Source organism: Lepisosteus oculatus, chromosome 4 (assembly GCF_040954835.1).
Source record: "Lepisosteus oculatus isolate fLepOcu1 chromosome 4, fLepOcu1.hap2, whole genome shotgun sequence".
NCBI classification, from domain to species: domain Eukaryota; kingdom Metazoa; phylum Chordata; class Actinopteri; order Semionotiformes; family Lepisosteidae; genus Lepisosteus; species Lepisosteus oculatus.
The window spans coordinates 18,922,287-18,949,212 of NC_090699.1; the positions used below are offsets into that span (position 1 = coordinate 18,922,287).

General features: G+C 40.1%; 1 protein-coding gene across 9 annotated transcripts in view; it reads right to left on the reverse strand.

The window, feature by feature from the left end:
• Nucleotides 1–26,926, reverse strand: part of zmiz1a (zinc finger, MIZ-type containing 1a) — a 156,140-nt gene that overhangs the window by 56,355 nt on the left and 72,859 nt on the right. For 8 of the 9 annotated variants that reach the window (XM_015346328.2, XM_015346330.2, XM_015346333.2 and 5 more), the window contains one exon: nt 4,584–4,704. In XM_015346328.2, the coding sequence (XP_015201814.1) occupies nt 4,584–4,652 (69 nt within the window). In that variant the 5' untranslated portion in view covers nt 4,653–4,704. Of the gene's footprint in view, nt 1–4,583; nt 4,705–14,587; nt 14,679–26,926 lie in introns of all 9 variants that reach the window. The other variant, XM_015346329.2, reaches the window with a different exon arrangement.

Consider the following 26,926-nt stretch of genomic DNA (forward strand, 5'->3'; position numbering starts at 1 on the left):
TTTTAAAAAAATTCTATCCTCTCAGCAGAGGCTTCAAGTAACTAGCGGATCAAATTAACAAAAAGGATTAAAAAAAACAGCCAATGGAAATGGTCTTTATACCAGTGCGTACTAAAACTGTATGTTGTATTATGAATGGAAACCAAGCCCTCACCCAACCTCCACTTTCTCCCAGTTACTGCAATTGCAACTGAAAAATTGTCCGTGCCATGGCTGTAATGTATTTTACATTCAGCCAAAAGTGACTTCTAATATGGTCCCACGGTTTAATATAGTAGAAACACTGTTTTATTAAGCCTCTTCCGCAGCTCTACATTCTTGTAAGGACCCCTTCAGAACAGCTGAAGGGCACTTGCTTTATGAGCAGTCTGGCTGTTCAGTGTAACTTTCTATCAGACAATTACATCAGTGACCTTCAAGATCCCCTTATGCCTGGATTCACCTTATGCATGCTCTTTTGTTGAGTCAGCTACAGGCGCAGGACGAGCACTCGCAAGTTTTGAAACAAAACCAAAATATTTCTCTGCTTTTATTTCAAAATCAGCGACTGTTTCTCTGCCCACTCCTTTTCAAAGTTTCAATAAAACTTTCACAGGCGTTAAGTAAATGAACTATTAACTCTAGACGCTTGCTTCTGTGGGTAGGAAATGGGAATTCCGCATAATGTTTATTGTGATGTTTATTCCTCTAATTTGTATAGCAGAGATCTCCTTACAATCATATGTAACACAAGGTTCCACTGCTGTATATAATCAACACAGTCTTTGGAGGTCAGACAACAGGAGACACGGTCTCCTAATCTTTGATAAATTTAGATAAACTTAATCTGATGGTCCTAAGGGGCAGTCATACCATTCCACAGGATAAACCTTGGTCAAGACCAGACATTTTGTGCAATGAAGGTTTCTTCGACGACAGCCTTTTCATGTCGTTTTTGTACATTTCAAAATTAGGAACCATGTAGCTAGGCAATCAGCCTTTGGGGAAATGTGTGAATAAGTGCCACAGAGGCTGGTTGTGCTATCCGCTCTTGCGCAGGGGCAGCTCTGTGTTATCACTCTGCCAGTCTCGCAGCACGCCGTGCAAGAGAAGCCTGCCAGATCACAGACATTCCCGGCTCCCTGACCAAACCCCGCCAATCCGATTTAACCAGGAGCACAGGCACAGGGAGTGTCTGGAACCCATCATTCTTCTGGAAAAAACGACCCTGCCATTGGAGCCACAGGACTGGAGATGTACAAGCACATCTTGACAAAAGCTGTAAATTACAGATGGTCTTTAGAGGACCTTCTTCAAAGCAAAAAACCTGCAGAGAGTTAAGAACCCAAACTTATTTGATAGACTTGAGAACTGTTATCCTGTTTCATTGTTAAGTGTTTTGAGAAACTGCTAGATACAATAATGCTAGTCACTGAATTTTAAAAATGGCAGGATAGTGAGAAATTAGTACCCTTTTCCTTGTGCTGTAAATATCATGCTCATTATATTTAGAAATAAGAGCCACTACTCCGGAGGACAAAAAAAATGCATTTCTCAGTTTTTTGTTTTATACTCCTTTTGCATGGCAATTATATTTCTTCAAGATGCAAAATTTCTATAAGAAAAACATTTATTTTTATTTGTAATTAAGCCCAACAGCTGGATTGGTTTGACAATATCTCCTTAATTATTTTAATTGCGGGAAGATTCTACTCTGTCGAGGAGAGAGGATAGTAAGTTAATTGTTCTGATCTCTCTTGATAACCATGTTACTGTACTTGGAAGAGAACAGAGTTATGTTGAAAGAACTCACTGGTGGTCTAATTGGCACAATATAAATGCTATTTAATATATTGAGTTTCCAAAATCACACAGGGCTGCCTTGATCAGTGCAGTGTCAACTTGTTTTAGATTTAAATTAAATTACCAACTTTTTTATTCCATCAAGCCAGTGCATGACAATGAATTTGGCTCTAATTAGGATGTTTAACTATTATCCACATCTTAGCCATATCTGTGCATGTCTTGTCATTTTTACAATCTAGGTTGTGTCCATGTGATGAGGTGAGCCCTTATTTTCTACCGCGTTTCCCAACTGATCGGGACCGAGCAATCACTGCAAAATTGCACCCCATTTCTAAATGACCTGCGGCCGTGAACTAGCCTCATAAACTCAAAGGTTTCTTTACATTGCAGCTTGTTGAGGTTTGCAATTCCATGGCTTTGGTTTTGCCATTAGTTATTAGAACATTTAAATTGACTCCATGCGAGAAATCATTTTCAGTGTTGAGCTACAATAAAATATTTTTCCATCTGATCGCCATCTCCTGCTCTTGTCCAGCATCACCTCTGTCTGGCGGAGGACTATTCTCAGGAATAGCCCCAGGGAAGCTTCCTAAATTAATGTCAGATGACTACATGTGCTACAGGAATGACTAAATACGGCTCCCGAGAGGCATGCTTGCTCAGAGCAGACGAAAGCAAAGCAGCAGTATTAGCCTCACATGCAAGCTTGACTTCAAAGCCAGATTATAGTGAACTGTAATGAAGAAAGCCCTCCTTTGCTTACCTGGTAGAAAACAGAAGTGTTTACCTGATCAAGTTAAAAATGTGTCCCTTGATAATTACTGGTAGGCCAGTCCACCCCCAAATACTGTGAATACTGAACAAGTTGCAGTGTTTTGTTCAAGTGGTCAGATACTGTGTAATGTCCCGTTAAGATATATATCTATATAGTTTTTTGTTATTTTCCACACAGAAATGGGTTTCAGCTGAATATTTTTGTGAACCCCAGGGCCCATACAGCCCATGTTGTGGTTAGGTAAGGTGTCCGCTTCATCAAGATAGCTGGTTTCATACCCTCACAACCCTTGTTGTAAAGAAGTGCCTTGTGTTCTTGATCTTAAAAGCACTTCCATGTAGTGGAAGTAGCTGACACGAAGCACCAATCTGATCATCTGTACCTGATTATGCTTGGATGTTAATGCTAGTCACTTTTCAAATATTTGACAAGCTACAAGGCTACTAAAACATTTGTGATTCATTCTTTGTTGTTTTACTGTTTTGAATATTCCCCTAAAAAAAACAAAACATTACCACACAAAACAACTAAATACAGACTTGATAAGAAAACCAGTAGCACCCACACACCAGGGAAGGAAAAATAATCATATTGCATAATTAATCGCATAATATCTTATACATATTGCTCAACGTTAACAGCTTTAAAAATCCCCGGAGTATACAAGGCTGACTAACATAAGAGGTAAAACGTGACATGGAAAAAATCAATGGTTTAAACTTCCAAATTATTATGCAGATAAAACTAGTTTTCAAATAACCTTGGTTAAACCTGAACAGCTCTAAACTACAAGCCAAAGATTACGATCCTCTAGCCCTAAATCTCTAAAAAACAACACACTCCCTCCTTCAGTACTTGCACAAAACAGAAATAAGACACTTTGTCAAACAATGATCAAAGACAAATATCAAGGCAGCAGCCCAGGGTTGTGCAACACTTTAATTCTGCCAAAATTTCATATGTGAGTAAAAATGGAGAAGGGGTGCATGTATGTTTCAGAACAGCGCTTTGCAAATGTGAATTGAACATGCTGGGCCAGCCCCCCTGAACTGACCGGCTGTGCAACTGGATCCTGCAATGCCTGATAAAGAGGTGGACAGATTACCATTTATAGAGGTCCCAGGAGACGGGAGGGCTTGGAGCAGGGGGTTCCACAACGGCGAAAGCTCTCTGAACTTGAGGCCGGACAAAGAAATGTGACATTTACGAGCACGTACCACTTCACAACCCGGTGTCGGTACTGAGCTGACCAAGTACTGACCAAGGGAAGAATGAGCTCCAAACCGAACTGGGGGCAAAATGCTATTTTCCCCCAGAGTATTTCCTCACCTCTCAATTAGAAAGTCTTAATCAGAAGAAAACTTCGAATGAGATCCCCTAGCTGGATGAAATGGCTGACTTAGTTTCCATCTCCGGGAAGAAAGCAGGCTGGGGCAGGCACTTTCTCTTTAGCTGAGGTGTTAAATTTCCACAAAATAAGAACAGCCAGAACAGACGGTTCCACAAGACTGTCTTCCATTTCAGAAAACCCTAGTCAAAATGTGCTTTTTAATACTGGCACTGCAACTGTTACGCATGAAACAATTGGCATTAATTCCATCAGCCTCATGCATGTTAAAGCAAGACAACTCATTTTAATAGGACTAGAAATATTAAAATAAGGATCTAAATATGCTCACAGTAAACTCAATGCCTTTCCATAATGAAAAGTGGCCATGATTAATTATGTCATCTAAATGCAAGCTGATTCCAGCTTAGGTTTGTTTGGAGATAAATGGTAGTCTTTTATGAAATAGCACTGGTACAAGGGTGATGAGAAGCTGCGGTGGTACTAATTTCGCCACTCTAGCAGTATATAAAAATAAATCTATATGAAGGTCTGTAAAGGTTTATGCTGCATAACTATCAAACGTATGTGAAAGAATAAGATTGGTATCCTACTAAACGAGAGGCAGCACTGGCACAGAATGGGCATTTCTTCGCAGCTTGTTCATACAGTATGTACATAGCCCAGCTAACTTACCTGTTTTATGCACAGCAGACGGTCGTTGGTCTGCTGTATGTGCCTGTCCATAGACGGTATAGAGTTCATTTTGATTGTCTCTCCTTGGTTTCTACCTGGAAGCCATTAAAAGGTCTGTGCTCTGAAAGACAAAGATAGAGAAGCAGTGTTAGTGAGGAGCTCACTGGTGGTCTGCCAGTCCCTCCAAAACCCTGAAGTGTGTGTATCTGTGTGTGCGTGTGAGGGGGTTGGGCTGGAGCTGAGATGGGTTCATTTTGCAGGTGACAAGGGCTTGGGAAAGGCTCACGCTTTAAACTAGGCTATTCCAGGGTCACCTGACGACACCTTAACAAGTCCAGTCAGTCCCTATCAAAGCAGCTGCACACAGGACTCTGCCAGCTGAGGTGATGATAGGTGTTCACTTCTGCTAGACACTGACTGCACTACAAGTGCTTCACAGCCTTAAGGAGAATTTATTTCAGTGTTTTTCTCAGAATGAAAAAAAGAATCATTTGTTTCAACAATAAAAATATGTTTTTCTTTCTCACTCTCAGCAAAAAGAATGCTGCAGCTTCTTTTAAGTACACTTCAGGATAGAGTGTCTGGTTGGTTATCACTGGCACAGTGCACAACGAATAGGCACACTGTGTCTACATTTCTCAAAGGTTATGTCATCCACAGTCAACAATTATCTGTGTGAGGTGTCTGAACAAGCTATAGATTTCACATCCTTATGTCGTGGCAAGAGAACTCTGCCTTATGGATGGTAGTACATCTCAAAGAATAACAAACGGGAGGCTCAAGACATGAGAATTTTATGACAACTTGCATTAAAGTCAAATTTTATTTCTGACACCGACACCTTAGATGTTATCTTTAAAAATAAATGAAAGGGTATTGGTGCTGCTTGCCATGCAAGGGAACTCCATTATCACATGTCAAAAGTATTAAGCCTTGCATCCAAGGTTATCAATTTTGCTTCACCATACTGATTTATCGCCGTATTCAACAGCAAATAAATATCACACACTGTAGTCAGGCAGTAATTTATAGTGTCCTGTAGCTTTAAAACAGACGAGCTGGTGAATTAATAGGTAGGAATCTTGGAGTCCGCTCTCCTTCTCTCAACCCCTGTATTTATCACCATCACACAGTGACAAATTCCAGAACACAGAGCGCCTGTGAGAATCCCACGCACGCTGCCAATGGAGACTTCTGTATCACACTGATAATGCTCACTTATGGCTCCTGCTGGATTAAACAGGAGGAAAGAAATCTACTCCACTAGACAGCTAAAGAGCTTTTATGCTGCCTATTGGAACTCCTCAACCCCACACTCGAAGCACAAGAGGGCACCCTAGTACATTCCTCACCATAAATTAGAACACTCGTAAAAAACATGAGGTGCATTTTCCACAAATGGAATTGATTCGTTAACCCCTTCACATCATTGTTTGGAAAAAGGGGAAAAAAAAACATACGACATATGAAGCTCTGCCAGAAGAGGCTTTTAAATCAGGGCTTGGTCACTTGGAGCACATTCCACAAGGTCTGTCTGCAGCTGAGAGCTTAGAGACCAAGGGGCTGAACAAGCAGAGTGGCTGAGTGCGCTTTCACAACTTGGGAATGAAAAACAGGACTAAGGGTGGAAAAATGTGTTATAAACACAACAATAAAACAATATTAAACTGTATAAACAGATGTCTGAAAGACATCTGAAAATCACTGCCCCATTGCCTGTAAAGGTCTGTGTGATAATTACAGTGTCACTTGAACCTGTCTCATCACAAGAAAACCTTTTAAATTCATCTTCAACTACACCAAGGTTTTTCTCTGTTTATGTAAGGATTATTCTACCCTACTTAGAGAAACAAACGCATTATAATGCATAATGAAAGAATGAAAATCTAAATACTATAAGTTGTTAAATTGGGCTAGTTCAATACTCTTAGAGGTAAACCTGTACAGGTGATTTATCAATGTTAGTATTCTGTAATGTTGATACAGATAATGCAGACATGAAGTCACACAGTACACAGTACCAGACGTTCTGGGTTGCAATACACAGCAAGAACCAGCAGGTGTCTCCCTTCCCTGCTAAAGGCAGAACTGCATTTTCTTCACAAATAGCTGCACTGTGTTTCTTTAAGCCTTTACAAGCTCTACAAATCCTCAGCTGCTGCTTCCTAACAGGGTGCACTCAAACCAACACTGTCAGTCTGACCTTGTGGTTATTGATTAACTATTTCCCCATTCCCTGCCATCTTTCACACCCCCGGCACTGAACACAGAGCTGGAACTCAGCCCACTCTACACTGTAGCAGGTTTTTTTCCATTTAAACATGTGTAAGGTTGATTTTTAGACACAGAGCACTACCTTGTTAGGAGAAAAACATTAGTATCAAAGTGTCATGACACTGACAACTCAACATGTTGTTCTCATGACATTTTCCTGCTGCTATAACAAAGATTCCTGTTGTCTTCTTCTCTGTTATATATAAATATTTGTTTTCAAGGTAGACAGCAACAGAACTGCTGCAAAGCAATGACCCACATACTTCAGTTTTTACAATAGTTAATTAAAATGAACCACAGCGTTTTTAACATGACATTGTGGTGAGAGCAGCACAACTGAAAAACATGATTACTGCAGTTTTTAAGTACAGGATTGCTGTCAGACCCCACTGTCATACTCTTACCCGCCCAAAAGCTGATATAACCTGAATTGCATCTTAGCCAACAGCCAATAGCTCAGGTTATTCAAGTAAAAGGAAGCACAACTTTTTTTTTCTAATAAATGAACAAACGGGGAAAAAAAAGCTGTGAGATGAAGCAAATCAAAGGATAAATCACAACAATGAATAATGCAAAGGCTAACTGACGAGTTTAAACAAACACAAATCAACTAACAAGAAACACTTGGGAACTGCTCACAAGTTTTACAAGAGAATCTGGTGCAATTATCTCTCTGTAATCAGAGTGTGACTGCATCACTGACTTCCTCATCTGAACTGACAGATAATTCTTACCTTCTTAAATGATATTTTATTGCTGCTATCATCTCTCATCTGGTGCACAGCAACAGCTTTTGTCTGCCTGTGTGCTAGAAAGCTCAACTGACCCTTAACAAAACAATCTTTTAAGACAGAAAAGACACGGGACTCCAATGTAGCAGCTATTGAGGCAGAAAGCTCAAGACGGCCGTGGTGGTGAAGCAATTCTCGTAGATTGATTCGGCCAGCTTATTTTCCTCGCAAGTACGTTTCACGCACCCAAACAAAGAAACTCCTCCAGACAAAAAAAAGTATGATAATTAAGAAAGATATGCCATTTGCTCTAGGGCACAGATCCTCGAATATAAATACACTCCCTTACAGGAGCAGCAGCTGTCTCGGAGGTTATTATCATGTCACTATTAAAGCACTCCGACTACTTATCAAGTCACTGTTACGTTTTTCCTCAATCATTTGTTAAGCACTGTCTAATTACAGTATGTCACTTAGGTTAGTAAATAATGGCACAATTGGGAGTGGTGTAAAAACTCTGCAAGCTTATTAAAAATAAAGAGAGGGAGAGAATCTGATGGCCTCTTCTGGAGTATTTGGCCAGTGAAGCCCATAAGGAGGGCTGGTCTGTGCCAGGCAGGCTTGTGTACAGATGTGGCTGACAGCTTGAGCACATTGATCTGACCCTAGACAATCTGCAACAGAGTCGGCTCCCGTTCACACAAACGCAGTGTGGCTCCGACCGAAAGATGTTTCCAAAAATGAAAATCACATAATTAAACGCTAAGGCAAATTATCCGCTTCTAACTAAAACGAGGCTATTGATCCATTTAATATTTTATAACCCATGCAGGGGTTTTTTTGCACAGCACTGGCTATGGAAAGAAAAACAGGAAAAGGATCAAGACGGCATTCGCAGAGAAGCAGCTTTTCCAAACCCACATGACAGTCTTCGTACTTCTCCGAACTGTCACCTTATGAATGGCTCAAGATGTAGGCAAAAGGTCCTCTTAATTAATAAATATTTTGGAAAAGGAAAGTTTTATTAAAGGGCTTTTTTAACTATAAGCTCTTAAATGGCTACAGCTGCAGTTTTTTTTTCCTGCCTGTTAAATGGCCAGGCACCAGGACAAAGCGTTATTTGTCATGCAAGGAAAGCAGGAGGATGGAAAAGTGTACTCTGCTGCTTTCCTTTGTTACTTTACAGAATGTGCAGAAATCCCCAGCAGGCTCTGGCACTGAATATATGTGTTGTGAGCCCCCCCCCACCCCCGGAACGCCCCCACCCCCTTACTACCCCCACCCCAATGCTGCCTTAACAGGCTCGGGAATGGATTTATTTTATTTAATGTGGTTTGGTCTACGACTCGGGCAGTCACCCCAAGCAGGAGACTCGTCTTTGCAGTCATGTGTTTTCATACAAGCCAATCGAGGGAGCCGAGCTGGTTTGGTCTCTTTTCCCTCCCTCGCCGTCTCTCGCGCTGGCTCTCACTCGCTCTCTCTTTTTTCTTTTCTCGTGACAGCTCGCATAAGCAAGCCTACCGAATATTCCTTGGGGACCCTCAGCTCGGTACACAGAAACCGTTCAGTCATCCGGCGCATCTGCAGCCAGGCTGGAGAAGCATGGGCAGCAGTGTGGGATGTAGAGCACTCAGTCCCCACGATAAAAATCATAGGGGTGGGATCAAGAGGAGGACAGAGCAATATCTCCTCTCTAACCAAGTGTAACATTTCACTAAGTCTCTAAGGCTGATCGCTGGGTGATAAAATGAGACAAAAGCAGATGGGCTGTCTCTTTCACCAGTGGTCCCCAAGCACCAGACAGCAGGCTAAATCCAGCAGCAACACAATATCACTCGAGTTCCTGCAACGTCTGAAAACCCAGACCAGTGCCAGAGAGGTCACACATGTGGTGGGGCTCCATGCTACTCTCCTAATTTCCTCCAGTGCAGCTAATCGCAGAAGGGCCAGAAAGTGTCCCAGGACTCCGAACAAGCATGTTTAGGAGCCTGTTAGAATATGCCCTCATAACAAGGTTTATTCAAAATATTGTACAATGCACCAGCTCAGGATTGCGAAACTGAGAGACTGCCAACAGCCTTACCTATTGGCTTTAGGACTTGGAACTGCTGTGTGTTTCTGTTTTTGGCCAAACAGATGCAGTCCTTCATAATGAATGCCTTCCTGTTCATGAGTACGTGGACTGAAAGAGGCAGCTGAACAAAGACTGTGTTGAACTGTAATTCAGTGTGAAAACCTCTACATTCCAATAACAAGGATATCAACATATATAATTGAAACCACAGGATAAACGTATTTAGGTATGAAGAATCCCATTCACCTTGTTGTGTAATGAATGAAAATCGGTAATTATCTGCAGATGAGGTGCATTTCTAAAAACAGGCTCAGTGTAGTTTGGCTTCAGCCCAGAATTATTTTTCTGTTATCACTAGATTTACTGAGCTATTTTTTTCTCATTTAAATAAAACCATGTGGGTCAAAAACAAAAAAAGATAGTTACTTGTTTTACTTTCACAATAATATTGATCAACAATACTTATCTGTATCCTTAAAAGCAGAGGTGTTTGTAGTATCCAAGGCTTTTATTTAGTATTTTGTTCAATCAAATAATAGATGTGTCTAGTTACAATAATGGGTCTTCATTTTGAGGACCCAAGAACTTATTTTTCCTCTCAGTTTGTTCAGGAACCTCACTCTATCAAATTACTAACAGAGCTTAACATCAAAAGCTGCGATGCACTTTATTACTCTGTGCTAACTGTGCTAACAATACTACCCTCCCGCCTCCAGGCTCCAGGCATCTGGCTTGCCCAGAACATTCCACAGCAAAATATCTGCTCGGGAGAGTGCAGAAAGGCAGGGGTTTTTGTCATCTTAAGGAGAAGAAAATTAAAAAAAACTTCAACTTCCCCCCCCCTTCCTAGTCCCTGTTTGAGCCTGGTGCTGCTGGTGGTTGATTCTGCAGCTCGTTCAGATAACATGCGTTCTCTGTTTTTGTTCTCCTGGTCTTCCAGTTTATTATGCATTCAGCTCATGTGTCCTCCTGCGAGTGGCTGTTCATTTTCCACATACCACGCTTAATCCTGCCAGCTAAACTTTGAAATAGCAGGAGCTGCTGCTGCCCAAGAGAAGCCATTATGAGGTCAGGGAGAAAAAGAGACTGATAGAGCTTGGGGGAGGAGTGACAGGCAAACAGTAAGATACATGGGAAGGAATTCAAAAAGGTTGAAAATGGAATAAAAGTGCGAGTGTGTGTACGAGAGAGAGAGAGTATCAGTAGGCATGTGTCTGTGTGTGCGTGCATGAGGACTGAGGGTGGGTTGAACAGAAGGTTGTCTGCATCAACATTTTTTCAGCCGTTGTGCATAACTGACCTTTGGCTCTTTCTAACCTTGCCTTGTAGTGGAGGGCAGCGCAGGCAGATGTAGAAAGGCTCACACCCAACACAAGCTGGACAGCCGTGTGCTTGGGGAGTGGTCAGGAAGCATGTCACCCTTTCTAAATTTGTATGGCCAATGTCAAAAGACACGGGGGAAAAAAGTGTTACACTGTTGCGAGTGTAGTTGGCAAAAATGACACAACTTATACATACAGTACATCTAGAAAGAAGGGTATTTAGGCTTTTATGTCACTGCTTTTCAAAAACAAAATCTTCACACAAAAAAACACAGAAATCTCCAGATATAGCAATTCTTTAACAAAACATCAGTGATTCCTGTTATCTACAAGTACATCCATTACAGGCTTAACAACTTGAAATAAATTACTTTTGTGTGCTTGCCATCAAATAGCATTTAACTGCTGTTAAGTGCTCTGTGGCTGTTGCCATGTGTGTGCGCTTGCATTAGGATTTTCTTATCATAACTAGAGAAGAACCTAAAAATCAGCGAATACTTGAAGGACAATCCTCTCCTTTGGAAGATCATTCAGTTAAAAACAACAAAGAAGGGTGCTCTGAACAAATTTCTCTTTATCTGTGACAAAGTTCAATGTCCATCACTAAATGCGAGAAGGGAGGATTTGTCAGGGGTGTCCTGCGCACTTGGCCATGTACCAAATCTGCAGATCTGCAGGAGAAACATCTTCTTCACCATGAGACGTTCCTGTGGAAACTGCTGATGGTGAGAGGGATTCTAGTTTAATCAATAGGCAACATACACGGTTGAAAATCTCCTTTACCAAGAGATGGGGGACATACACAACCTTTTCAGAAGCACAGGGGAACAGAAGGGCCACATCCTTTCCCTCCAGCACTTTATCAGAAGGAATGCACTTTTCTAATTTGCTTGAAATTGGCTGCCACATTTTGATTGTCCTCCTGTCCTTGAATCTCAGAGGCTTTCTGTGCGCCAATGACTGGGGTTAAGAAAACCAGTCAGTACTAGCAAGCACTGACTTCAAAACTCCCCTTCTTAGAGAAAGTTAATTACACTTACAGTGTATATAGCACTTTTGTGGACACTCCACTCAAAGCTCTTTACAGGTAATGGGGACTCCCCTCCACCACCACCAATGTGCCCCACCTGGATGATGCAACGGCAGCCATAGTGCGCCAGAACGCTCCCCATACATCAGCTCTCAAGGGAGGAGCACAGAGTAATGAAGCCGGTTAATAGATGGGGATTATTAGGAAGCCATGATTGGTAAGGGCCAATGGGAAATTTGGCCAGGACGCTAGGGTTACACCACTACTCTTTTCAAGAAACGCCCTAGGATTTTAATGATCACAGAATCAGGACCTCGGTTTTATGTCTCATCCGAAAGACGGCGCTTTATTACAGTATAGTCACTATACTGGGGCATTAGGACCCACATAGGCCGCAGGGTGAACGGCCCGACTAACCCCTCTTCCAGTAGCAACGTTAGTTTTTCCCAGGCTCATACCTGCTGAGCTTCAGTTGGTTGTCAGTTGTGAGTTGCAGGGTGATATGGCTTCTGGCTATGGCTATTTTTTTCGCCCTAAGAAATAAACACCTGTAATAAATCTGGCTTGATTTAAAAAATATATTTTTCCTAAACTTACAGGAACCTACAGGATTTTGGGGCACAATATTTCTAATAATTTTTAGAATTTAATTCACTGATTGAAATTCTTGCAATAAGAATCAATCTTCTGCTCTCCAAAAATATTATAAAGCAATGTTGCAAATTCAGGTCAAACAATTTGAATGGACAGAAATGATTCCCTCTAATACGGACTAATATGTTTCATAGCAGTCTGTCTTATTTTATATAATCTTGCAAACCTAAAAATAGCTGATGATGAATACTGTAAGTTCTGGTTGTGTTTTGCCACTATGCACAGATTTACTGTGTTACGTAAGTCAAAACTGCATCTGTCATATGCCAAATTAAAAAAATAAACACACAGAACATACACTTGGTAGGCTATGTACTCCCTGTAATAAAGTCAAAATACTTCATTTAATTCCACACATCATTATAAAAACAATCAGAACTATGTAGTAAGACTAAAGTCATAAAGTAAGGATGCCTAAAAAAACATAATGAAGGTTAGAATACCACCCTTGTCTGGATACAGCGTTAACACCCACTTTTTTGTGTGGAGGTGAATGTTTATCAACTGTGTTAGAAGCTGCGTGGCTAATAAATGACCAGACTGGGCTGACCGGTCAGTGTAACTCTAAGCTTACAGGCACACCTCCAGATAAACTGTGAGCAGACTTACAGGAGCAGTGACTGCTGAATAGGTAAGCTGAGAAATTCCATGTCCTACTGTTTCAGTAAGTGAAACTGCTGAACCATCAGCTATTACACACTTCCACAGGTCATGAATCTTACCCTGCACCTTAGCGGGGCAGTGTGCATGATGACTCTCCGGACAAAGCCCGCCCTCCTGTACAAATCTGCTGTACATTGCAGCTAGCCCACACAGCACATGTCCGGACAAGTGACGTATTATAGACGCAGCTTTCATGTCAGAAGGGGCCAGCCTCTGATGTGAAAACTTATTCAATTTAATCTTAAGATTCTTTTAGCGGGGTGGAGGAGTGGTTAGGGCTCTGGATTTGTAACCGGAGAGCCGTGGGTTCAGATCCCTAGTGGGGCTCATGCTGTACTCATAAGCATGATGCTTCACTCAGAAATGTCCTGCTCCAGTACATACCCTCACGTAGAGATGGGTACAAGTGTAAATTAGGTCGGATAAAAGCTTCATCCAAATATTTCATTCTTCGCTAGTTTTTTTTGGGGGGTGGGGTTCATTCAAGAAAGTGATGCTCACATCCCTTAGCCGATACAGAATAAACAGGGGTTCGGGATCAATGAGTTAATTCAGACAATGAAAATGATCAAACCGGAATAAGACTGATCTTCAAAAGAAAATCTGAGTGAAGTCTGCATGGTGTTTATGCTTCATGCGTATTATAACATCATATCAGGCAATTTATACCATTCACGTTCCAGAAACGGATTTCTGTTTCAGATGTCTTGTTCTGCTTCTATAAATATACTAGTTGCATTTAAAAAAAAAGTCCAGAATCAGTCATTTGACCAAACTGTCACGGGAGCGATTTGAGGTGAAGACATGCAGAATTCAGGAAGACTGATGTCTCGGCTTTCCTTTTGTACCCAATAGTTGCTACATTTTTACATGACACAACGCCAACATTTTGAATTTGACTACAACTTGACAACATGAATGGAGGTTGTCTGTAATATGTCATGGCTTTCAACATTGCTGCGTGTGTCCAAAGTGCTTGTGAGCTAATTGCTAAAATCCACTATCGTGTGCAAATGTGAAAGCAAATCATCTGGAAAGCAGGGATAATCTGTATTTTCCAGTTTTCAGATGGAATTATGAAACCCTTTATACTTAATTCTACTATCTAAAATCCAAACAAACCATATCCTAGAACATCTAGGGATTCAAGGCCAATTCTGATTTTTATACAAATCTTCATTTTCAACTTTAACATTCAGCAGAATCTAAGTGTACACTAATGAGATTAGTCAATAATGGATTGAAAGTAACCTCACACTTAACACATGGTCCACTAGCTGTGTGAGCCTGCTGCGTCAGCTCCACAGCCCCCACTGCTCAATAAGGAGACGCACTGTCAAAGAGCAGCTGCAAAAGAGCACAAGACAAATGCAGGAACTTGAGCATTGGGCTTTTAATGCAGCTCAAACAACTAAAATCTCAACCATCACAACAGTACATGCTAGTATGCACTTAACAAGTGGGTCAATATTAACATGCAAGAAGTCATTTGATCTTTGGCTGCTTCTTAATAATGGTTATGTTGTCACCTCTGCAGTTTACTGGCAATTACGTACATTACTGCACAGTAAGGCTCAAAAAAAGGTAACAATGTATAAATATATATTTAAAGCATCTGAGTGCATTTTACCTAACCAAAATGTTCTTAGAAAAAATGTCATAAAGAAACAGTGGAACTGCAATGAAACCTAAAAAAAAGTCCATTAGACTGAATGACATGAATTAGGGATTTTCCTTTGCTTTTAATTTACAGTTTTGGTTTGGCACAAAATGGTTTTTGTGCAGACATCCCCCAAAATTAAGCCGCGGCACCTTTGCAGGGGGACCTTTTATTCCAGTCTTTGATCTGGGAAGGAAAACGAAAATCAAAAACATTTTCCGATCAATACTTGACTCGCTGCGTTTGTGGCGAGTGATATCAAACATGTCGCCTTTGCGAAGGGAAAAGAAATCAAAGCAAACAGAGTCACGCCGAAGTGTCTGCGGATGGTGAAGAAAAACAAGTGCCCAAGACTACACAGAGGCACGACCACACAGCTCTCCAGCTGAATCAATCCAGCAGACTGCAGCTCATCCCTGTGGATTAAGATTTAAATTGGAGCCGATCTAGTCTGTCACCGAAATGGACAATGCATCCTTCATGCTGTAAGCGAGGAACTACCATTTTTTTCCCAGGATAGCTAGAGCTACCTTCCAAACTCGCCCACAAAAAAACAAAGAAGAAGCCAAGACAGCGCAGTGTGGGTTATTCTTGCGATAGGCTGTGATTTAAGCAAGTGTACATAAACGAAGTGACCCTGAGAGGCAGGAAGAAATAGACAACTGTCATTAATCACACTCAGGTGTCCAAAACATTGTCAGTACCCCCTCCCCCATGTACACAAACGCATAAGGCAAACAAATTCACAAATTCCCTGAGCAAGATGAAAAAAATGGAGATCTTGTAATTACTTGTGATGTGCACTTTTTTTTTTGCTGAAACGGTTATGCTTCTATTAAAATAAAGAGCAATTGCACCGTGTTCTCCAGCTGGCTTTGTTACGGTTTCAATCACGCTGTCTGTGCAGCAGAGTTACTGGAGTATTGTAAAGGTTGACCTTTGGTAATTTGTTTTATCCTCACAGACACCAACATGGTGCAATCTAGCAGGTAAACCAATTACAATTTGACATGAATCACCATGACGAAAAGCCTCCCAAGACTGCAATTTCCCTATTATTAGCAATGTGCCTGATTTCCCTTTTAGAAAGGCACCTTGTCCCTGACTCCCAGCATGTCAGTACAAGTGCTTATCATTAGCCGAATGACTGATTTACCTGCACTGTACCACACTTAATGCTGTTCTTTCCCTTCTCCCTCCCGTACTGTGACTGCTTCTTTTCTTTTTCTTGTTGTTTTTTTCCAAGAGGATATCATTTCCAGCGAAGGTCTGCAGATAAACTCCAGCTAAAGCCTCCTAATCTGATAACAGATGACACGGGTGACTGAAAGCATCATGCGAGCACATAAACGAACAAAAATTATAGACTGTGTATAAACTGTACCTTTGCTGCAAGCAGAAAACTCTACATTCCACTGAGTATCCTACAGGACTCTTAACACTGTGCTGTCCTTCATTTTATCCACAAAGACCATTCTTTCTTTCTCTTTTGCACACAACCATAAAAAAGAACGGGTGAAAAATTCTGTTATTTTCCCAATACAGTCCCACAACCCCTTTATTTAAAAACAACAGCTTGTTTAGCATTCATTACAAATACTCCAGGGTAGTGTTCGTACTCCTGTCTTCAAACTACAATTTAATGGATGCTTGAAGCTACATACACAAACCAGCATGCCCTTTTCTCATTCTTTCAAATAATACAGACTGTCAGGCACTGTCTCTATAACTAGGCTAGTGATATCATTATTATACTGTATCGTCCTGATAAGAAATAAATTATGTATTGTTATTGATTGGTATATGCCTTCCCAAAGGAAAATAATTCAGTGAAAAATCAAAAACAAAACAATTCTACTTGTTACATGCTCGTATCATCACCTAATATCTTTGAAAAGGAATTACTCTGCAGAAAAAGCAGTTTTAGATTCAGTAAGTAGCCATTTTTACTGTCTGGCTTAGAAGGTACTTTGTTCATCTACCCTATTCTCTGGCCTAAAACCAGCCTACGGCCTCAGATGGCTGTCACCATGGCAACTGTGTTCATTCAGTACTTGCAAATAATGAAGACAATGTGTTTTCCATTTAGATGAGTTTTTAGAGCAAGAGATATAGAGAGTCCATCTTAACAACTCTTTCATTATAGGCAAAATAAAAACCTGTTTTTTTCCCTTCCTGAAATAGGAGAGTAAGCCTGGCACCTTCAACAAAAATTAAAGTTAAAAAAATGAATTTGAGGTGAGTCCGAAGTCAATATTTTCTCAAAAATATGGCCAGTCCTCAGAAGAGAAACAGAGAAATTTAGAAGTCTTAGATCAAGTCAAGAATTTTCACAAAGTGTTGCTCCAAAAAAAGTCAAACCACAGAGCCCTTCACTGTTCTCAGGAAAATAAGGATGTGTCATTTCTGTAAATGTTTAGTGCAAGTTCTTTCTTTTTCATTGCAGACCTTCTACTGACACTTACTGGAGTGCGTGAGAGACACAAAACAACCTAATATTGCATTCAAAAGTGCAAACAACACATAAAATTTTGTCTTATATATAGACCTACATTTTATTAAGAACATAAATGAGACAGACTCTGACCAGGAGTAGTCATTGCTACGAAGATGCAAATTTACAATCAACAAACCAAGGCACATAAGGAAGGAAAATGTTTTGAGTCTGTAATGGCAAAAGACAAACGGATCTAGATCGATATTCCAAAAATAAATCATAAAGCAAATTTAAAACAGCACAACTAGTGTCTGGCATTTCTAAATTCAGAAACATGATTAGGCATGGCAATTGTTTTTTGTCAAAGTAGAATTAAATAAATCTTTGCACATGTTTTTCAGTAAGCCATCTGTATACTGCTGCTGAATGAAACAAGGTGTTGTGACAGTCGCATCCACTCTTAAACTTTGTTTATTTTAGATCAAAGGTTGACTTTGTTCTGTACATAAATCTACAAAGAGTTTCAGCGTTTTAATGAAAAAATTTCTAAGTTCCAAAGCACCTATTATGTACAGTATACGTTTAAAATCTACATACTGACTTCTACTCTAAACTATAGCTCCTTAGTAATTCTAAAATGAAAACATATTATAGTTTATATCTAGTAATAACGTGCTACTAAATGCAACCAAAAGGCTCCCTCTTCTAATAAAAGTTGCAGTTCACATAAATTCACAACAAGCTCCTACATTGGAAAGCCAAATGAAGGCCCCACCAAAAACCAGGGAGAAAATGGAAACTGTTTTCTGTGTTTACAGTGGAAACAGTGAGTCTGGGAGAATCTCTTCAAGTCTCTTTTCCACTGTTTATACAGAGCAGCAAGGACCAGCACTTCCTGAAAGGAAAGCCAGCTTTCCAGGCTGAAATGAAATCCAAGTTTTACAAATCTGCAGACAGGAAACATTGTGTTTTCAATTTTCATTTTCCACTCCTAGCCCAGTAAACACACTCAGGTCACTTTTCTTTAGGAGGGGAAAACTAGTCTTTCCTACCTTCTCCCTCAATTAAATGTTGTGCAAACCTAACTAGTTTTCTTGTCATGCAGTGTAATGTAAAATTAGCCACATTTACATGTCAAGACCAATTTTCTCCTAGGAAACTCAATAAGAAAATCAATTCTTTGACGTCTTAGCTTTTAAAATCCCAGCTTGCTCAAGTTTTGGTCACACTACCACCAGCACAGTTTAAAAAGCAAAAAATTGGAATCATCATGTCTCTGTTTTATGTAGATTACAAGTGAATTCACAGAGACAAGATTTAGTCAACAAAGAAGAGGCAAGTATTTTCCCAACTACAAATCAGAAACTTTTCGAGTCAATTTTTAGACAGCAAACAGTATAGTCTGATTATCTTCCAGGAACCTGGATCCCTAACAGCTTAAACAACAAACACAATGAAAGATTCACAGCAAGACAAGTTCTGAAACACAGCATTTCATATACCGTTAAATGCTCCGTGTCATATCAGGACCAGTATTGTTGTGAACATGAAACCACATGGAAAACACAGAAACCTACAATGCTGGCAAAAACCCTACACCCTTCACACAGTATCTGTTGTACAAATTAAGTTCAGCAAAGCTCCCAGATTCATTTGGTGTACTTAACTAAGGTCCTGGGTATAGAATAGAATTAATCAAAATCAATATTCAGTCCACTGGGTTGTTGTATCAAGGAAAGCTGTTGTGTCCTTGCCTCTTAGAACCTGTTCATTTGTCCCAGCAGTCTTACAGCTGAGAGACACAGAATGTCTGTCCTGTCATTACCTTAACTTCCAGACTAAATAAATACATTATGCCTTCTGCAAACACAGAAAGTTTAGCATTCATTACAAATACTCCAGGGGAGTGAAAAGGTTTCCATTTCAGCACAAATTTGGCCTTTTCAAACAAATACCTGGTAAAAATTATAAAAAAAACTTAAGATAAAAGACTTCCCCCTGACTGAAAATATTATCAACTATACTACAGGCAACAACAAAGAGATACAAAATTATCTAAAACTGATACTGGAAAGTAAAAGACCTCATTTATTATGATGAATGATTTGGGTAATTAACATTCAGTTCAGTACCCTACACATATATTGAAAGGACGTCTGTAACCGATTCAAAAAGAGCATGGATTAGACTGTACCAGTTTCAAACCAGAAAGTATCACCCTCTGTATTTAGAACTTCAGATATGCATTATGTAAACTATTGCAGGGTAAAATTATACATATACACACAACGTATCAAACACGTGATTCTTTCAAAAAATGAAAATGAAAGCTTTACAACATTACACATCACAACAAAATCACTATAAATCTTTCACATTAACATATCTTCCCTATCCCTATAGTGTATCCCTATAGTATAGTATTTCTATCCCTATAGTGTATCTCTATGGTATATCCCTTCCACCCAAAAATAACACAAATATATTGGACCCAAAGCAGTTAAAGACCTCAGGAACCCCACATATTTAGTTATATATATTAACAGTATTAAGTATCATGTTTAAATCTGGGTTTTTTATTTAAAATATTATCCTTAAACAGGTAAATTTGAGTAACTCTGGTATTAAAATAAGAACCCTAGTAAAGATGCCTTGGAAGGACAGAGGAGCAGCACGTTACAAAGTTATTGTCCCATTTTGTTTTAAGTCCAACGTGTTTGACCAAAACTGCTGGCTTTTAATAGCACCTAAAAACATTAAGCGTCTGTGAGTGCAAAGAACTTTTTTTTTAAATGGCTGGCGGGGCTAAGTGCACATGTAAATGACAACATGAGACTGAATAAAATATTATAAAAGATTAAGAAGAAGGTGTCTATGGTGTCCACTGACTGCCTTGCAGAGACCACCAGGTGAGACCAATTCATCACTCACGGGCTACAAGCTGTCTGACAGGCCACTGCATCAAGCAGGGATACCCCTTTGTGTGAGGAAACGCTTCAAGATCAGATGAGATCAGGCCCATTGGAGGAGATACGTCTGTACGAACAGAACCTGCTCGGCTGTGACAGGCAAAGCCAAATTATTCCTCCTATTTCAATAGGGCCCCCCCCCCAAAAAAGCTTGCCACTCAATAGGAAAATGGATTTGTTTTGTTTTAAAAAATTTACATCTGCAATTGCACATCTTGCAAACAACGAGAACTCAGGATCAGCTTCTTATTATGAACAATTCAAAACCAGCCAGAAAGCTATAATGCTTTAATGCTAATAAATTAGGATGCGCTGTTTTTAAGGGTATAATGATTTGCTGATGTCATTACAAAGCATGCGAAGAAAAAACACAGGGTTGTGGTGTGACTGCTGCAGCACAGCACACTATGAAAAGGTGTTCACTGCCAACTTGATTTATATTATGAAATGATTAATGGTGGAATAACGCACTGTTCAAAGAATGCAGATCTGACTGGGTGAAATTCTGTTCATGCCAATTTCAATTTGTTTTTTTTCCCCTTTGTTTTCAAGTTCGCATCCAGTGGAGATTTTTCTGGTATCACAAGAAAATTCCTTTATCATTATATATGTTACCATGGCAAGGAAACAAATCGTGCAAATATTTTTCCAGCAACCATAAAAGAGCAGATCTATACTAAAGAGAAGGGAGTTTTTACCCAATTTTCTAAGGGACGTGACAGATTTCATATTTAAACATGGTATGAACTCCTGAAAAATATTTTTTGAAAACAAGCTATTGCAAAGCACTCTTATCTGCATAATCAGATCTCTGTTGGGAGATTCAGACTGAGATTGCAATGCTTTGGTAAGAGGACTCAGTTAATTTTTTCTTGTAACACCCTAACGGCTTTATTGTTTCAGCCCTATTCGGCTTCCAACAGCTATTATCATATAAACACCTGTGTTATCAAAGCACTGCAAACAATTTCCTGCACAATTTAACAAAAGATGAAACTGACGATTCTGTTTGGGGTGTGCATTTCTGCTACTACACTGCCAAACAAGGTAGCCTCACACCTTTTACAGAGTAGTGTGTGTAAATACACACTTAACCACAATCTACTCTTTTCAATCACTCTTCACTTTATGAAGACCTGGACAAATGTGCTCAGCAAAGAAGAATAACACTCCGACTAAAGCAAACAATTGTGGACTAAAAGATAATGTATTGGAGTTCCTGTACAGCAATATTCTTGTTTTTCGTGCTCTGTACCAAATCCCTGTTGAGGGGGAAACTAAAAGCAGGCACACTTGCAAAACTCTGAGAGTCTGATATTACCCTGCTGAGTCGAGCTGAGCTGGTCCACAGTCCCTATTCTTGAGGCCATATTTCTATTAAAACTTGGCAGGGAACTGGACAGGAAAGCTGCAGAGGAGGCGGCTGACACTTCCTGCAGCTTTGCATAAGGTAACCTTCGTGACTGATACGGCAGTCCTCATTAGGACAACTGACCTAGGAAAAAACGCAGATGCATCAGCAGTATTTCTCATCTCTGACCCTTTTCATCTTTTACAGATCATAAATAACTGAAGCCAAGGAGCCGAAGACCGAAAAGGAGATTGCTGAAGACGGGCCTGAGCGACCCATTCGACCAAGAGTTTATTCCGCACAGCTCAGTCTGAAAGAAAGCATGGCGCGTGACATTAGCCAAAAGCTTACAAAATACAATGTTAATGACCATACTCATGGTCATTTTCCTTTTAACTCAAAGGAAAAAGTTTCATACATTCACGTAAACAAAAATCCTGCACGTTGCTTTAGCGAGGGTCATTTTACAGTATGACAATCCGAACATTAACTCAAGTTAAAGATGCACTTTATACAATGTGCATCTAAGCAACATTTTGTAAAATACAATTTTTAAACCCATGTTCACCCTAACATCTTACAGAATATCATTTTGTCACACACAGTCAGAACAGAACACACTCGTTTTGTCTATATAAAGAAAGGCTAAAAAACATGGATCTCCATCTCAGATCTTGCTCCTAAATCTGAACATTCTCACTAAGTGTGTATTATCTAACACTACAGCAGCATGAAGTTAAAACATAACATTTCAAAAACAGAAAACACATCAGTGTGGCAGCTAATCACCAGAAACGAAGTGTCAAAGCTTGAGAAATACCGCTTGGGGAGTTCAGGTACAGAATTCCTTCTACATACATCCCAGCAGCAGTCAGAAATTCACTGCAGAGAAGGCAAAGCTGTTGGAATGCCTTTTAATTTACTGACAAAAAAAAGTCTAGGAAAAAAAAACATTGATCTTGCACACTTCACATTCTCTATTAGAAAGAAACGGATCAATACATTGAATGTACCACAGCAAAAGAATAGCGCTTGGACTGCATTATCTAGAGGTGACATACGGTTTGTCTGGTAATTATTCTCTAATTTATTTTTTTATTATTTTCTGCAGTATCTATAATAAGAGTTAAATGGTATAATTTATATTGCTATAAAAGTATTAAATAAATCGACAGGCTGAGCATGGCCAGAATTCACAGGAATCAATGAGCCATGGTTAGTGTAGTAAATACACTCCTGCTGAAGACTCGAGGGTCAACCAGAGAGTGTCAGAGCTCCTCAACCCTGATGACCAACACCAGTGAATAATGAAGCCCAGTCAGAAATCAGTGACTCCATCTATTTACAGCGTCTTAATAAAAAGCTCTGTAGCCAGCACTGCGAAATTCTATGTAAACAGGCCAAATCGCAACCTTCTTCCAAGCTAAAACCCCGACTTCCGCACTAACAGGAAAGGAATCGGAGACTGTTTATGAAGCGGCAAACATTATTGGCATGTTCAATTTTCAGTCATTTTTTTCCACTATTAAAAACTGCAAATTGTCTTTTGCTATAATGCAATCATCAAGTCTCTTCAACACTGATTGAGTGGTTTAATGGGAAAAGAGCAAAGTTGAACTACATCTTTACCCTGACTGGATTATTTGGTTGTACAGAGACCAAAACACAGTGCAGGTTGTGGAAAACCAGCAGCTGGTTGGGGTCACAGTTACTTGCTTTAAAAATGACACAGTTCACAATGTCCGTCTTCCTGGGTTAAATCCCAAAGAAATTGAGATTTCACATGTGACTTTTTTGTCCATTATTTAAAGATTGAGCATTCTTAATCTTTTATGCGCTTCAGTGCTTCAGATATATACTGAATACAGTATGAAGCGCATCTCCAAGAATCTGAAAGCACATGTACAATTTTACACTGTAATGGGTTTTCTGTTTTGTGAAATAGGATATTAACTCATACATCACATTTGAATATACGCCACCAGAAAGCAAACTATACCCATCTTATCGTTGGTTGGCTTACATTCACAAAAGTCACAAAAGTTTTTTATCCTTTTTTATGGGGTTAACGTTTACTAGAAAATGAACAGTTCCTGAATCTGAATTCAAGTGTCTGAATTCACATTAGAGAGGCTACTTTTGTTAAGTTTGTTGCACTGGCTATATTGTAGTTCAGGTGGGTAGCTGCGTCAGAATGCGTAGGCTGAAAAATGAACAAGTAATAGGTTTATTCCATGCTGAAAAGAGAAGAAAGAAAACACGTTTTGGCCATGGAGCCTGAAGATATATTGTGACTAGTATGGAGGTTCTTGTCAAAACATACCAATTCAAGTTAGTGTCAACTTTATGACTGGGCATGTGTTTTGTTAAATCATAACCTCTTCATGGGTTACTCTTCACTCTCAAGCCTTAACATTTTATAAAATTGCATCCTGTATAAATAATAGACACTATAGCTCATTCAATGTCTCCTTTACAAATCGTCCACACTCTTGGGATTCAGAGCTGATCTAGACATATGGAACCATTCAAAGTCCCTGCATGCTGACCAATGAGAACTTCTGGAAATTACGGTCATCAAGACCTCAGGAAATAGAAATGGCAAAATAATTAAAAGCAGCCCAACAAGCTCCCATTACTAAATGCCTGCAGCTTTTCACACCTCTTCCTTCTTGCTCCACACAGGTAGAAGGACCTCTAACAAGCTTCCTGGGATGCCAAGCAAAGTCCTGGAAATCAATATTGATCTCTTAGAAAAAATCCATCCATCCATAATGATAAAGCCAAATCATTATGGCAACCCAAAGCCGAACCTGGATTGGACACCAGTACACTTCGCATACACGAACACTGGGGCGATTTAGAGACACCAATTAACCACTGAGCAGGTGCTTGGAAGGTAGATGAAAAAACAGAATCTAGCGTGCGCACGGACAAAAGGAGAACAAAAGGAGAACATGCAAGCTCCACACAGAATGTGCCCCCAGAGCCCTGTGCTTGCAGCACTTTCTGTGACTCTGTGACCCCAGCTTTACAAAAAACAGTTCTGTGAAAAGGGAGTTGGTTTGTGGCGGGACGACGGATATTGTGCATATCCAGGGCCTGCAGGCCTGGGCAGCATCAGGGACCAAAACCAAAACTCTGTTTCCCATCAGTATAAAAGGTGACATGTGGTCTAAAAATCATGTCTGGGGAGTCACACACCCATGCAAACCTATTCCAATTGTGCAAAATAAAAGCTTCTGCTCTTTATCAAGCCAGATTTTATTGCACATATGCCATGGTTAGAAAAACATTCAATTTAGAGCTTTTACCTTATTGATCCGCTTTTCCCCTTTAATTTGGTTTAATGTGTGACTGCTGCATAAATTCATCAGCACCAGCAACCTCTATCCATGATACCCTAACAGTCCGTTCTGCTAGCCTTGTCAGACATATGTTATGGGCTCCAAAGGAAGGCCAATTGAAGTTTACAGGGGAAAGTAAGGGTTGTGTTTTTACACCTCTTTAATAAGCTGTCTGATCTTTTATTAAAAGATGAACAGATTTAAAGGGGGAGGAGGCAGTGACAGAAGCACATGTTTTCAGTTCAAGCGATACATTAGGAGACAAGACATCCTGGCTTAGTGTTCATTTTGAAATGGTGCGATTCTGGATGTCAGCTCAGCAATCGAGCCGCAGAAAGAACAAAGGCACTCAGAAGGAGGCTTGTAATGATCTAAGGGCCTGTACAATGTCTTGAGGAATTCTTCAGCTCGCCAGGCATAAAGGCAGGCCCTTGAACAGTGCTGTTGAAAGGAGGTTAGCAGAAGTAATCTGTCTTGTGGAAAAAAGGGAAAACTAGCCAGATTAAACTGAGAGGCTGCAGAAGGGAAGCAGTTCTTACATTACAGCATCTGTGAGACTTCTTGATTCCTTCCCTGTCTTCTCACACAGAACAAGGACTGGAAGGAAAGCTAAAAAACTGTCTGGGAAGAACCAAAAATCATTGAAACAAAAGCATTTTAAAAATGGATTCCCAATTAAAGCCAATATTGTAAATAATCAGGTGTAAAGAATATTGTTTGAAATACAATCCAGACATTAAGATGGACATTTCCATATGCATTAATGTTAAGATTGGTCGTTAAGATAAGCAGAACATTTTTACCAAATGCTCTCTAAAAAAAAAAAATTCTTACAAGCTTATAGCAAAATTAGCAATGTGTACAGCAAAAGGCAGAATGTTTTGTTCCCATTGTGTTAACAGCTTGCTCTTTGCGGTGAAGGACGGGAGAGGCATAAAACTGACATGACCTCATTACGCAAAATGAGCGCGTTCTTCATTAGACTGACTAGCCTGATAATTAAAAGGATCCGGAGAAAGGCAGAGGAGAGGCCTCTCCATTACTTCACATTGCAGGAATTTTCACCCACTAATGTCATCAAGGGTGAGCTCCTTGCAGCAGCGGCAGCGATGCAAACTATGGTAGAAAAAAAAAAGGCAGGCCTATCGATAAGTGTTTAATACTATCCTTGTTTCGTTTAATGCTTTTGCGAGGAGATGGTACCGCTAGTGCCAAGAGGGTAAAAATAGCATGTAAATGGAAGGTTAATCAATGCAGTGGCAACACATTAAAAGCTTAAAAAACAAGACTGAGAAACAAACAGTGTATCAGCTATTACACCTCATCCCTCATGCTGGGATAGACTCACTTCAGTAAATAAGTTAATTACGGGAGCAACTGAAACCACTGCAGGCTGAGTCCTTGCTGAACAGGTACCCTTTGTCAGCTCGGCATGGCCTGAATCTGTCGGCACTACTCGTTGGTGGTCAGGGAGCTCTCCCAGCATCGGCCTCCTTTCATTGTTAAAAACATCCATATAAAAACGGTATCAGTGGTATAAAATTGAGCCAACCTCAGCTTTGCCACACCATGTAATTAAACTCCCACATTGTATCTCAGAGGTCAGAGGGGCTAAATCTCAGAGGACCTCAGTCCATTTGCTGCAGACCGCTCTGAGTGTTCCTAGACTGGAGTACGAGGACAGAGGACCCTCGGTGGCACTGAGCAGCTGAGCTCAACAGTAAAAAAAAATCATCTTTAAGACAAAACAAGGGGGGGTGGGGGTGGAAGAAGTAGTTGAATTTAAAATGGCAAAGTTACTCTTCTGCAGTCTGGTCTGCAAAATCCAGGC